Source organism: Asterias rubens, chromosome 1, assembly GCF_902459465.1.
Source record: "Asterias rubens chromosome 1, eAstRub1.3, whole genome shotgun sequence".
NCBI lineage: Eukaryota > Metazoa > Echinodermata > Asteroidea > Forcipulatida > Asteriidae > Asterias > Asterias rubens.
In genome coordinates, this window is record NC_047062.1 from 31,939,580 (window position 1) to 31,952,260 (window position 12,681).

The 12,681-nt window shown below is 39.7% G+C and overlaps 2 protein-coding genes across 2 annotated transcripts; both read left to right on the plus strand.

Annotated features, from left to right (window-relative positions):
* The first annotated feature begins 5,376 nt into the window (after positions 1-5,376).
* Positions 5,377-5,880, plus strand: LOC117295008 (echinoidin-like). The gene has a single exon (XM_033777606.1). It carries the CDS (start codon positions 5,377-5,379, stop codon positions 5,878-5,880), a length of 504 nt encoding a protein of 167 aa, XP_033633497.1.
* A 3,403-nt stretch (positions 5,881-9,283) lies between these two features.
* LOC117295105 (alpha-N-acetylgalactosamine-specific lectin-like) lies at positions 9,284-9,790 on the plus strand. The gene has a single exon (XM_033777707.1). It carries the CDS (start codon positions 9,284-9,286, stop codon positions 9,788-9,790), a length of 507 nt encoding a protein of 168 aa, XP_033633598.1.
* The last annotated feature ends 2,891 nt before the right edge of the window (positions 9,791-12,681 follow it).

The following is a 12,681-nucleotide window of genomic DNA, read 5'->3' on the forward strand; positions in this document are numbered from 1 at the left end:
AACATAATGCATCTAATTACTAATCTGTGAATCTTTTTACTCAATTTGGTCATTGACATTGCAAGAGAATAAAATATAAAAAATTAAGAAAAAAACCGTAGTTGCACAAATTTAAAATTGAATGAGAAATAACCTCTTTCTCAAAAAAACTATGCTACTTCAGAGGGAGCCGTTTCTATGTTTATATTCTATCAACAGCTCTCCATTGCTCAGAGTGTCCAGTGCCTGCATTAACATCACATAATATGGATACTGTCTGCATGGATGCCACCCTTGTCATGATCTTTTCGAGTTATACAGCAAATGAAGTACTAGTCTTGGTTCCAAGACCGTTGGTGTTGCGCGGTCACACACAACCAACGTTCCGATTATGCACGGCAAAAACTGTACACGCTTGTAATGAACGAACGCTAGCGGGCGCTCTGTTTCTCTGATTTCCGGATCTCACCAATAGAGCTATATAATATATTGACTAGAGCGCTAACACCCCGTTATACTAGTCTTGGTTCAGGACTCTCCTGGATTTGTAACAAGAAAGCGCGCTATCACCCCCAACGCGCTATCAACCACGAACCGCTATCACAGGAGAGTCTTGGAACATTCGTTAAATCTCCCCCCAAAATCGGGGGGAAACATAATGCGCGTGCGTAGGTTTCCCGCAGAGCCCGCCCCTTTTTGGGGGGGAGATTTAACGAATGTGCCAAGACTCTCCTGTGATAGCGGTTCTCGGGTGATAGCGGTTCGTGGTTGATAGCGCGTTGGGGGTGATTGCGCGCCCTGTTGTGACAAATCCAGGAGAGTCTTGAACCAAGACTACGTTATACACGCACTAAGGTTTTGAAGCCGTGTGGGCGCATCCATGTTTATGTACAAACCAATACAAAAGCTTGAAATTTTGTAAGGCAATTGTACGGCTATTTGCATGATCGTGCGTCTGTTCTTTTTTATGTGCCATCCGGGAAGCAAAAAATGCAGCAAACGTGAACGCACAATCTGCTGATCAGCGCACAAACTGCGAGCGTCATGTGCGTCATGATTAAAAGGTGCGTTTACCTTTTTTTTAGTACGGCAACCAAGTCAAAGTTACGGTTTTCGTAGCGCGGACGTACGCGAGTGGACAGTTGCGTACGTAAGCGCACACGCTGAATGTAAAATAATCGCGGCAATGTGTGTTCTCTTAAAATTCCGAGTTCACGCAACACATCAAACATGTCTGCGCCCAGGGTGGTTTCAAAACGCAGAACAAGTTAGCGCTCTAGTCAATATATTTAGCTCTATGATCTCACCATGTCTGTGCTCACCAATGTGTTTGCGTTTCCATGGCAACCTGAGACTACTACAGTCACCAATAATTGGCACTTGCCGTAAGGTTGATTCTATGTATGTCCCTTACACTGGAATGATTGTCACGACTCTCATAATCAATCGATAGGCATACTATTATTATAATATGCAATTCAATTCGACCAAAATTTATTTCCATATTGGTCAAAAAAGAGAATAATATTTTTATTTAACAAATTTGTTTGTACAATTATTAAAAGGAACGTTACAGAATTGGTAAGAAACAAAAATCGTGAAGATCACAGATTTTCATAAAACTTACACGGTCTAATTGATGATGATAGTAGAAAACATCCCTTGAAATATTTCTCTCTGAAATTTTATTTTTTATGAAAAATAAATAATCTAATTTCGCGTTTGGAGTTTATCGCTCAGTGAGCGTTTTATTCACTTTTGTTTTGGCATCGATGCAATGCAAAATTCGTAATCGGTTTTTCACTATTCTTTCGTGACCCAGATGGCCGATCTATCTCGAACTTCTGGAGGTTTGTCAGTTTATTTATTATTTGGTGGTTACATAAAGTGCTTACACTGCCAGCACAGCAAAACCAATTCTGTAATGTTCCTTTAAGTCAAAGACAGATCAAGAAAATAATGAACGAAAGTTAAATGAAAAAGTATAATATATGGATACAGAGCAAACTTTGGAGCATTTACAGAAGCTAGAAAGGTTGGATCTTGAGAACCATAATAAAAACATGATCTAATATCGTACATCATGTTTGCACATCATTACCCCCATTCGACTTCTGATCGAAACCGAACTCAAGATAAAAGTCCCTTTTAGGTAGGCGATATCGGCGGTAAAGCGCTCAAGGTTCAGGCACTGAACACTATTGGTAATTACTCAAAATTATTGGTAAGCATAAAAGCTCATTTGCTTGTTACAAGCAATGGGAGCTGTTGATAGTATGACACGTTGTGAGAAACGTTGTATTGGAAATAGAAATAATTTCCACGATTTTCATTTCGAGACATCATTCCTAAATTTTGGGGTCCCGGAACAAGTATATGAAACCACACAAACCTCGTGCGATAAGGGTGTTTCCTTTTTAAATTATTATCTCGCAATTTCGATGACCGTTTGGGCTTCAATAATCACAGGTTTGTTATAACACATGTTGAACTATCCAAAGTAACTGGTCTTTGATAATTATCAAAGGTCCAATGTCTTTTAAAGAGTGCCAATTACCAATAGTGTCTTCACCTGTCTTTAGCTTCTTTAGGGGGCCACTTTGTTCTTCATGGCTCCCGGGGATGGATGTATTTTCAACATGAAGTATTTATCCGCAATTATTAAAGATCCATATTGAAATTTGGCAAGGTGGTCTTTTGGGTACGTACTTAAAGTCATGGTGCCCAAGTAAGAAATCGGGCGTATAATAAACGTTTTAAACTAGAGAGAATTTGCCATTGTGGTAACTATTCTAGACATAATTGTTATGTGGAATAGGGACAGGTTTGACGGACCGAAGCCTAACATTGACTCTGCAACAGCAGAAGTTAGTTTCGTCGAAGGCAGGCAGTTTGAACAGTCAATAAAAAGCCCTGAGCCTGACAAAACCAACCGGCTCTACTTTTCGGAGCCAACACTGCTTCTCAGAAGAGATTATTTACAAAGTTTGCTCGCAAGAAATTTGTTGTCACTTAAAGCCATATACAGTTTCGGTAAACAGTATTGTCCAAGTCCCACACTTCGGGTATCACAACTTATATAACATAACAAACCTGTGAAAATTTAAGCTCAATCGGTCATTGGAGTCGGGAGAAAATAACGGGAAAACCCACTCTTGTTTCCGCGCGTTTCGACGTGTCATGACATGTGTTTACTATAAATCCGTAATTCTCGCTATCGAAATTGATATTGTTGTAATGTTTTCTCAAAAAGTAAAGCATTTCATGAAATAATATTTCAAGAGAAGTCTTTCACCATTACCTTCTGTAAACCCTTGTAAATTATTTGTACCGAAAGTGTATAATGGCTTTAACAGTCCAAGAAGGGGGAGTAGTTTGAGTAACTACTTTACAAATTATTTTCCGAACTCACTTGATTTGCATGTCGCACGTGCTACAGAATGTCGCATACCAAATTTCACGTATTAATTTTTGTTCAACCTTGAGCTAACCAATGGGGCTATTTATAGCTCCATTGTTGAAATAGCTCCGTTGTTAAACTGTACCATAATTATTTGTCACTTTGTTTTTTGTTTTATTTTTTATAGGGGTTGTGATTTTGGACACAAATAAAAGTGCTTTAATTTGTTATTGGTAATTGTCAAAGATCAGTGTTCTCTTTCTCTGGTGTATCTAAACAAATTTTGCTTAATTTGTTATCGGAGTTGGGAGAAAATGATGAAAGAAAAAAACACCTTTGTTGGACGAATTTGTGAGCTTTTAGATAGGAATAAAACACATTCTGACATAAAAGTATTTTATTATTTTAGTGAGAAACTACCTCTATTTCGAAATCTATGCTACTTCAGGGAGCCGTTTCTCACGATGTTTTATACTATCAACAGCTCTCCAATGCTCGTTAGTCAGTTGTTAAGTTAATATTTATTTTGAGTAATTTCCAAACGTGCACCTTCCCATTTAAGGCATTTACGAGCATCTTGGTATGATTTTTTTTTAATTATTTAAAGGCAGTGGACACTATTGGTAATTGTCAAAGACCAGATCTCCACTTGTTATATCTAAACTTATGCATAATAAACAAACCTGTGAAAATTTGAGCTCAATCGGTCGTTCGGAGTTGCGAGATAATCATGAAAGAAATAATCACCCTTGTCATACGAAGATGTGTGCTTTCAGATGCTTGATTTCGAGACCTCAAATTCTAAATTCTCGAAATCAAATTCGTGGAAAATTACTTCTTTCTCGGAAACTACGTTACTTTAGAGGGAGCCGTTTCTCACAATGTTTTATACTATCAATAGCTCCCCATTACTCGTTACCAAGTAAGATTTTATGCTAACAATTATTTTGAGTAATTACCAATAGTGTCCACTGCCTTTAAGAGCTTCATATAAATTGGAGTTCTTCATTGATATTCCCTATAATAGGGACTGTAGGAACTGACCTCAGTATAACGACTGAACAAAGGCAACGACCACTGACCTGAAAGTGGGTACTGCCATTAATTTGAAGAGAGATTGTCAAGCATAATTATAACCTTTCCTTTAAACGGTCGATACAACTAAGAGTGCTTAATTAAATAACTTAGTAATAATTTAGTATTCCCGTCCACAACCGTGCCTCCACTCACTGGACTCATTTAAAACCGCTCTCAAAACACACTTATTTGAATCCATCTAAGCTGTTCAGTTTTTGATATTCCATCCAACTTTAATTGTAATTTTTCTGTTATCGTATAAACTTCTTGTTGCAGCGCGTAGAAACCTGGTACTAAGCTCTCTCTCTCTATATATATATGCTATTGTTACTATTATACCATTAGTATTATTATTGCATTGTATTGTATTATGTTTTATTCCAAACTATATAGAACACACCCCATAACCATGGGGAGGGTAACACTGTTATAAAAACAAAATACAGTTAGTGAATAAGTCATTCGGAAAGGAATTTAAAGGGAAAAAAAACAAATAATCACACAGTTTGGATGCTTTTTGTTTGTAACTTCCTTTTGTATTATACGTATACCAATAGAAAAAGGGCACCAGCTACATGCTACAAGCTACCTGCGTTAGCAAAAACAATTAAGCATAGTTCACTTTAGCTGACGTAGCTGGTACCTTGCGTTGGTCCAGCGAACGCATGTATATAGATCAATACCGATGATGTAGCCGGTATCGCAACTAATATTAATAATCAAATATATTGCGGTGAGACAATTTTATACACCACTGACCTCCATTGGTGATCAAGGCTGCATTGAGTATACGGTATCTAAATCAGCGCTACAGTGCCTCTGCTCTGTACCATTAGTAATCCAATAAGTCTTTAAGTCAACTAATTCCTTGCTCAATTTGTCAGTGGACTTTGATAGTGAGCTTCTTTTGGTTCCTGAGTATGGCGAGTTCTTTCAGTGTCGTCACTTTCAGTATTCTTGTAGCTCTCCTTCAGTCACATTTCCTGATTGTATCTCCCTGCATGTCCTGCATCAGTCCATGGACAAGTTTTGGGAATCATTGCTACCGTCTTGTGACAGATGCCAAGACCTTTGTTGAAGCTGAGCAGTATTGCCAGAGTCTGTCACGCCTTGGCAAACCATCTTATCTGGCGTCCATTTTGAGCCAAGAGGAATACGATTTCCTCGTCCTGCTCATAAAATCCGTTTACGGGGAAAGCGGCATGAAAACCTGGTTCGGCTACCGCAAGGACGGATCCGGTAGCTTTGCCTGGCTCGACGGCAGTCCATCCGGAGGGTACACCAACTGGTACGCGGCTCAACCCAGTGGCGACGGAGATTGTGTTGAGTTTCTAGATACTACAGGTGATTTCAACTTCTTGTGGAATGACATGCCATGTTACGAACGCAGAAGATCCGTCTGTAAAATAGCAACCAGGTTCTGAGTGGAACTGTAACTATAGCTGCCAGGTTCTAAGTAGAACTGTGACTATAACTGCCTGTCAGGACGTTATAAGTTTAACTGTGACTAAAAACTACCAGGTACTAATTGGAACTGTGACTATAACTGCCAGGTTCTGAGCAAAACTGTGAATAACTGCCAGGTTCTAAGTGGAACTGTGACTATAACTGACAGGTTCTAAGTAGAACTGTGACTATAACTGCCTGCCAGGTTCTGAGTGGAACTGTAACTATAACTGCTAGGTTCTGAGTGGAACTGTGATTATAACTGCCAGGTTCTGAGTAGAACTGTGACTATAACTGCCAGGTTCTGAGTGGAACTTTGACTATAACTGCAAGGTTCTAATTGGAACTGTGATTATAACTGCCAGGTTCTAAGTGAAACTGTGACTATAACTGCCAGGTTCTATGGAACTGTGACTATAACTGTCAGGTTCTGAGCAGAACTGTGAATAACTGCCAGAATCTAAGTGGAACTGTGACTATAACTGCCAGGTTCTATATGGAACTGTGACTTTAACTGCCAGGTTCTAAGTAGAACTGTGACTTTAGCTGTCAGGTTCTAAGTGGAACTGTGACTATAACTGCCAGGTTTTAAGTGGAACTTTGCCTAACTGCTAGTAGCTTCTGAGTGGAACTGTGACTACAACTGCAGTAACTAACATCATTTTGTCTTATAGGCGAGAGAAAACCAGTTAGTGGTTTAAAGTTATCACCATGTGTCCGGAAGAAATTTTTGACCGGCAAAGAGGTTGCAAGAAAGTTCTTTCCATAAAATGAGATTTAAGGAAACTAAGTGTGAATATTGTTTGGTTGTTTTTCATCATTATAAGTCGTTGCAGGAAAGTTACATTCCGATTGGAAATTGAAAACATATTCTTTGTGAGTACTTCTTGCGTAAAATAACAGCCAGAGATCGCTTGTGACTAAGTTTATGTTGCAACAAAATTGTGTTTTGTGTTCCCAGGACGGATATACATCGTTGCGACCTGGGCCCAATTTCATGGCTCTGCTTACCGTAAGCACAGAATCGGCGCTTACGGAAGCAGGGAATTCTGTGCCTACAGCAAGCGTATTTCACGGGTTAGCGGCGAATTTTGGCTTCTGCGCGTGCGTACTCCACGTTACTGGGCATTTTGCGCTTACAAGGCTAGCGCAGAAATTCGGCGCTTGCACGTAAGCGGGGAATCGTGATCGTAATTCAGCGCAGAATTCGGCGGTAAGCAGAGCCATGAAATTGGGCCCTGCAGCACCACTTGACGTGAAAATAACAATGGCGGCGCCCTTGCGATTTAAGCGCTATTATAGGATGCCGTCGTTTAGCTTCCCTGGGTCTACCCCGTGGTGCTCACTCAGGTGAGCCCCTGAAAAGAGCTAAAAAAACGACCACTCACCGCTCTCGTTGTGACGTCGTTTACCTAGGGCCAGCCCCCAAGTGACCCACTCCGCAAGCAGGGCACCGGGGGCTGACCTGGGTGAGCCCCTGGAATGACGTCAAAAGCTATTGGAACGCACTGGGGCAGACCGGGGATGACCCAGGGAAGCTAAACGAACGCACCCATAGTATAGATGTGTATGTTTATCACCCAGTTAAATGTAGTTTTATATTTGCATAGTTTTTAATTGTTTGTACTTGTATAGATCTATAAAAAAAAAATAAGGCCCCGACCTCAAGGTTTTGAAAAAACAGAAACACTGCCATTGACGGCGGGTGTCAGATGCAATTGTCAGATGCAATTGTGTCCGCCATGCAATACTGTCCGCTCCAGACACGTTTGCCCATGCAATCGTGTCCGGGGCTATGCAAAAACCGTCCGGCGGACACAGCATGACTGCAGGCTACATGTATGTGCGCGCGTAAGCGAGCGTGCATGCACTGAACCTACGTATATGCAGCATGAATGTTCACGTATTTTTAATTGCAGCGAATACCCAACGGCCGAACATTTCCCACGTCATTCATGACATGCACTTAGCCTCTTGTTAAAAAAAAATGGCGAACGTGTTCCGTCGACCAAGGGCGTTTAATTTACTGCAAGGACGGTTTTGCACGGGGGCGCACACGACTGCATATGCGAATGTTTCCGGGCGGACACAATGCATTATGCAGCAGCGTCCGGGCGGACACGATTTCATATGCAAAATCGTCCGGCGGACATTACTGCATATGCAATTATGTCATCCAGATGGTATTGCAAAGAGACACAACTTTGACATCGTGTGTGGTGTTTTGAATGTTATAGTTTGCATCGGGGATTCAGTATTTTTTCGAGCTCTATGAAAAACAAAATGCATAGACAAATCACTCAGTTGGGATTCGAACACAAGACATTTGCATTGATATATAGCAAACCCACCCCCCCCCCCCCGAGAAAAAAATACTCGTTGCAAATACACTGATTTGCGTGCGAAACATGGTTGGGGAATGCAGAGCATCACAAAACAATAGTTTACTTGCCATGGCACAGGATTTGGACTTGAGTCAAGTCTAACTTTCAGCCGAGCCAATGTGCCCTATATCTTTAAATAACCATTCCAGACTTTAAATCAACTGTAATGTAATTGATTTTTGCTGACATAGAGATATAGCTGGTACCTTGTGTGCATTGGTCAACTACAGACACGAATACAAGTTACCACAAGCAAATCGGTGATACAGGTGCCGCTGGAGGTATTATTGAAAAGAAACTGGGGTACATATTATATTTATTTACAATAATTGACATCGTCACATTCATCTTGCTGTGACAGTTGGCGCTATAGTGAATGCCTCTGCTCTCTGCTCTATCGTCAAAATAGTATAAATTATTTCATGTCATTTCATTGTATTTGCCAGCACACATTAAAAATCACATTAAAAAATTGGACATCAATTACTGGCAAGGACAAGCAATACGATAGTTTTAAGAAGAAAACAAATATGTAAAACAACTACAATAAGCAAAGTACTGAGAAACTTGGCCTGGCAGTTGGCAGAAACATGTACCGAGAAACCATTACAACATTTTGTCTCGTCACCTACGTCTTTGCAAGTGTTGGCCTACGGACACGGATAAAGGTGACCTCAAGAAAATCGACTGATACAGGTATCGCTGGTATACCAAAAGAATTGTGATGAATATTATAATTATTCACACTAATTGACTCGTCACAATCGATTTACAGTGACAACGAAACGGTGTCCCCAATTAAGCCAAGAAGGTCTCCCCAATTAAACGCGTTGATATTTGGTGAACAAAGGCTAAACTGAAATCGACACCAAGTCGGCGCTACAATGCCTCTGCTCTATAGTAGTATACATTATAAACGTTTCTAAAGTCTCCTATACGCCTTTGCTTATTGTGAGTTCATCTAGTCTAATCTTTAGACTTCTTTTGGTTCCTGAGTATGGCGAGTTCTTTCAGTGTCATCACTTTCAGTATTCTTGTAGCTCTCCTTCAGTCACATTTCCTGATCGTATCTCCCTGCATGTCTTGCATCAGTCCATGGACAAGTTTTGGGAATCATTGCTACCTTCTTGTGACGGATGAGAAGACCTTTGATGAAGCTGAACAGAACTGTCAGAGTTTGTCACGCCTTGGCAGACCATCTCATCTGGCGTCCATTATGAGCCAAGAGGATTCCGACTTCCTCCTCCTGCTTATAAAATCCGTTTACGGAGAAAGCGGCATGGCAACTTGGTTCGGCTTCCGCAAGGATACATCGAGTGGCTCTCCAACTTGGCGCTTTATTGACGACAGTTCTTCACAGGGCTACACCAACTGGCATACGGGACAACCCAGCGGCGATGGACCCTGCGCTGAGATACATGGATCGGGTGGTACCATCTTGTGGAATGACCTGCCATGTAATTCCCTCAGGCGTTCTGTTTGTAAAATAACAGCCAGGTTCTGAGTGAAACTGTGACCAACTATACCTATATGGCTTCATGGGTGACTTGCATAAGAAGAGAAAGAAAAAAAACTTTGTAAAACGTAATCATTCTGTGCCCGGAAGGTCGCAAAGAACGTGCAACTGGGAAAAAGACTTAAGACTAAACATGCGACGCAAAACCAAACAAAATGCCACCAATAGCTATACAGCACTCTCTCAATAATATAGCTTCATGAAAAAAAAGAAAAAAACAATTGGACGCAAAACAAACATTTTGTCCAAAAGGCGCAAGTGACGCAAAGCAAATGCAGCGCAGTACAATAATCGAACCGGACTTATCGCGCGCGTTTCATAGCGTGGATCGAGGTACATGCTGGTCTATAGCTATAGCGATATCATCAGCATGTATAACGTATTTTCGTTGTTTTACTCATTTCTGGAAAATTGTAGCACCTCAGCAAGTAATATTTTAAGGCAGCTTAAGCTTTTTTTACCATCTTCAAACGGTGTAGGTTCAATGTGGACATCGTGTTTTGTGCTACAAAAAGTAACCAAACTCCACACGAAAAATTGAACGCAATGAAGAGTTAAAAGTGATCTCAAGTGCAAATATATCTCAATTGCAAAATGTGAAGTCACAATACAAACTACTATGGCGGTTAATGACAATAAAGTCAACTTAATATGAATATTATTGCCTTTTGAATGCTAGCCCTGACAGGGGAATAGGAATAAAACGTTCCTCAAGATGCTGACATCGATTGGCCAGGCCTCGAACCAAAGAATAATGGAAGAATAATAAATATGAAACAAAAAACCTTGTCGCACAAGCTGTGTGCTTTCAGATGCTTGATTTCGAGACCTCGAATGAGGTCGCGAAATCAGTTCAAAATTATTTTAGTGAGATTTTTTTGTTTAACTTATACGTTACTTCAGAGGGAGCCGTTTTTCACAATGTTTTATTCCAGGGTGGATAATATGTGCACATTACAAGTCTTATTAGTAGTATTATTATTATTAAAGTAGGACGTTCAACTTATTTATGAATCTTATAGCGTGAGTCAGTAGCGTTTCACAGACTGTGTGTTCCTATTAGAGGATCATTCCCGTAGACACAATATACTCAAGATTGTTAGCGGTTTATAAAAAAACGCGACCTTAGGGCCGCTTTGGGATTAAAACAATCGAACGGTTTAAAGACAACACAATTAAAGGCACTGGACACCTTTTGTATTATTTTGTCCAAAAAAAAAAACAAGTGTCCTCACTTGGTGTATTCCAACATGCATACAATAACAAACCTGTAAAAAGTTGAACTCAATAATTGGTCGTCGATGTTGCGAGAGAATAATGAAAGAAAACCCTCGTCTCGCAATTAGTTGTGTGCTTTCATGCCTTGAGTTCAAGACCTCAGCTGAGGTCTCGAAATCAATTCAAATATTTAAGTGGGAAATTACTTCTTTCGAAAAGACTACGGTACTTCAGATGGAGCCGTTTCTCACAATGTTTTGTGCTAGCTACTAGCAGATTTTCACTGCTCGTTATACCAAGTAAAATCAATATGTGCCTTTAAATGTAAAGGCATTCTTTGCCTTTATCTATAGCCATAGAGAAAACACACAGATACTCGTTTTCAAGATGCTGTGTACTAGTTTAATTAGTTTAAAGACGATATAGTATTATATTAACCCTCTAGTCCCTGCAACGCCCGAGTTTGCCGAAATGATTTTTCAAGATTCTTGCAGTAAATTACTGGAATCATAGTTCAACATTTACCAAGGCTGATTATTTATAAATAAATGCATTTTTGACCCTTTCGGTGATATTTGTACAAGTCCTTATGGGTGGGGGGGGGGGGGGCACACAATAAACCCCCTCGTTAATCGCCTACGGTAGTATTTGTGGCGATTATTTGTGTATAATGATAAAATGGACAAAATAGCTTCTCAAGGCTTTTATCTGGCTCAGTGCTGATTATTTGCGGAGGCGTTACTTTTCGACAATATCACCATAAAAATGATAAATACCGTTTCCTTTGTGTTTACTAATGGTCGTTTTGTTGGGTAGGAGCTAAAATTATTTCATCATCGTTAGCTTCGACAAGTCAACTGTGAAGGGATGAATCAATAATGATCTATACAAAACTAGATGGATTCACCAATGCGTAGACCTACTAATGACTATCTAGTTTTATTTTGATGTTTCTTTTTATTCTACAAACAAAAGCTATAGCGAGGTTTCCTCCTACCGCATAATACAGTATATCGCTTTAGGTGGCCGGGCGGTCCAGTGGCTAAATGGTTAATAAGGCCTAATTGATTGTGTTTTTAAAATATCGCTATTGTAAGTATATGCATCAAAACAGTGCGGTGGACGTTACTTTGATTTGTAATTGTAACTTTTGTAATGAGATGTGGCTATAATAATACTAATTTGTATTTTGCACATTCGTTCAATCTTAGAATTAGATTTTAAGTGGTTTGCACTGAAAATTGAAGAAGGTTGACAATTGCTGTCTGCCCAGATAGTGGCTTACTTCATAGAAACTGAAAGAAATTACTTGTGCAAAATTCATAATTAGATTAAAAAAATTGCCTTAAAGACACTGGACACCTTTGATAATTTTCAAAGACTAGTCTTTTCACTTGGTGTATCTCAACATTTATGCACAAAATAACAAACCTTTGAAAAGTTTAACTCAATTGGTCGTCAAAGTTGCGAGAGAATAATGGAAGAAAAAACACCCTTGTCACACGAAGTTGTGTGCTTTCAGATGCTTGATTTCGGGACCTCAAAATCTAATTCTGAGGTCTCAAGATCAAATTCAAATATTTTAGTGGAAAATTACTTCTTTCTCAAAAACTATGTTACTTCAGAGGGAGCCGTTTCTTACAATGTTTTTTAATATCAAC

Excerpts from the sequence above, each read along its gene's own strand:
- LOC117295105 (XM_033777707.1), top strand. The coding sequence starts at position 9,284 with ATGGCGAGTTCTTTCAGTGTCATCACTTTCAGTATTCTTGTAGCTCTC.
- LOC117295008 (XM_033777606.1), top strand. The coding sequence starts at position 5,377 with ATGGCGAGTTCTTTCAGTGTCGTCACTTTCAGTATTCTTGTAGCTCTC.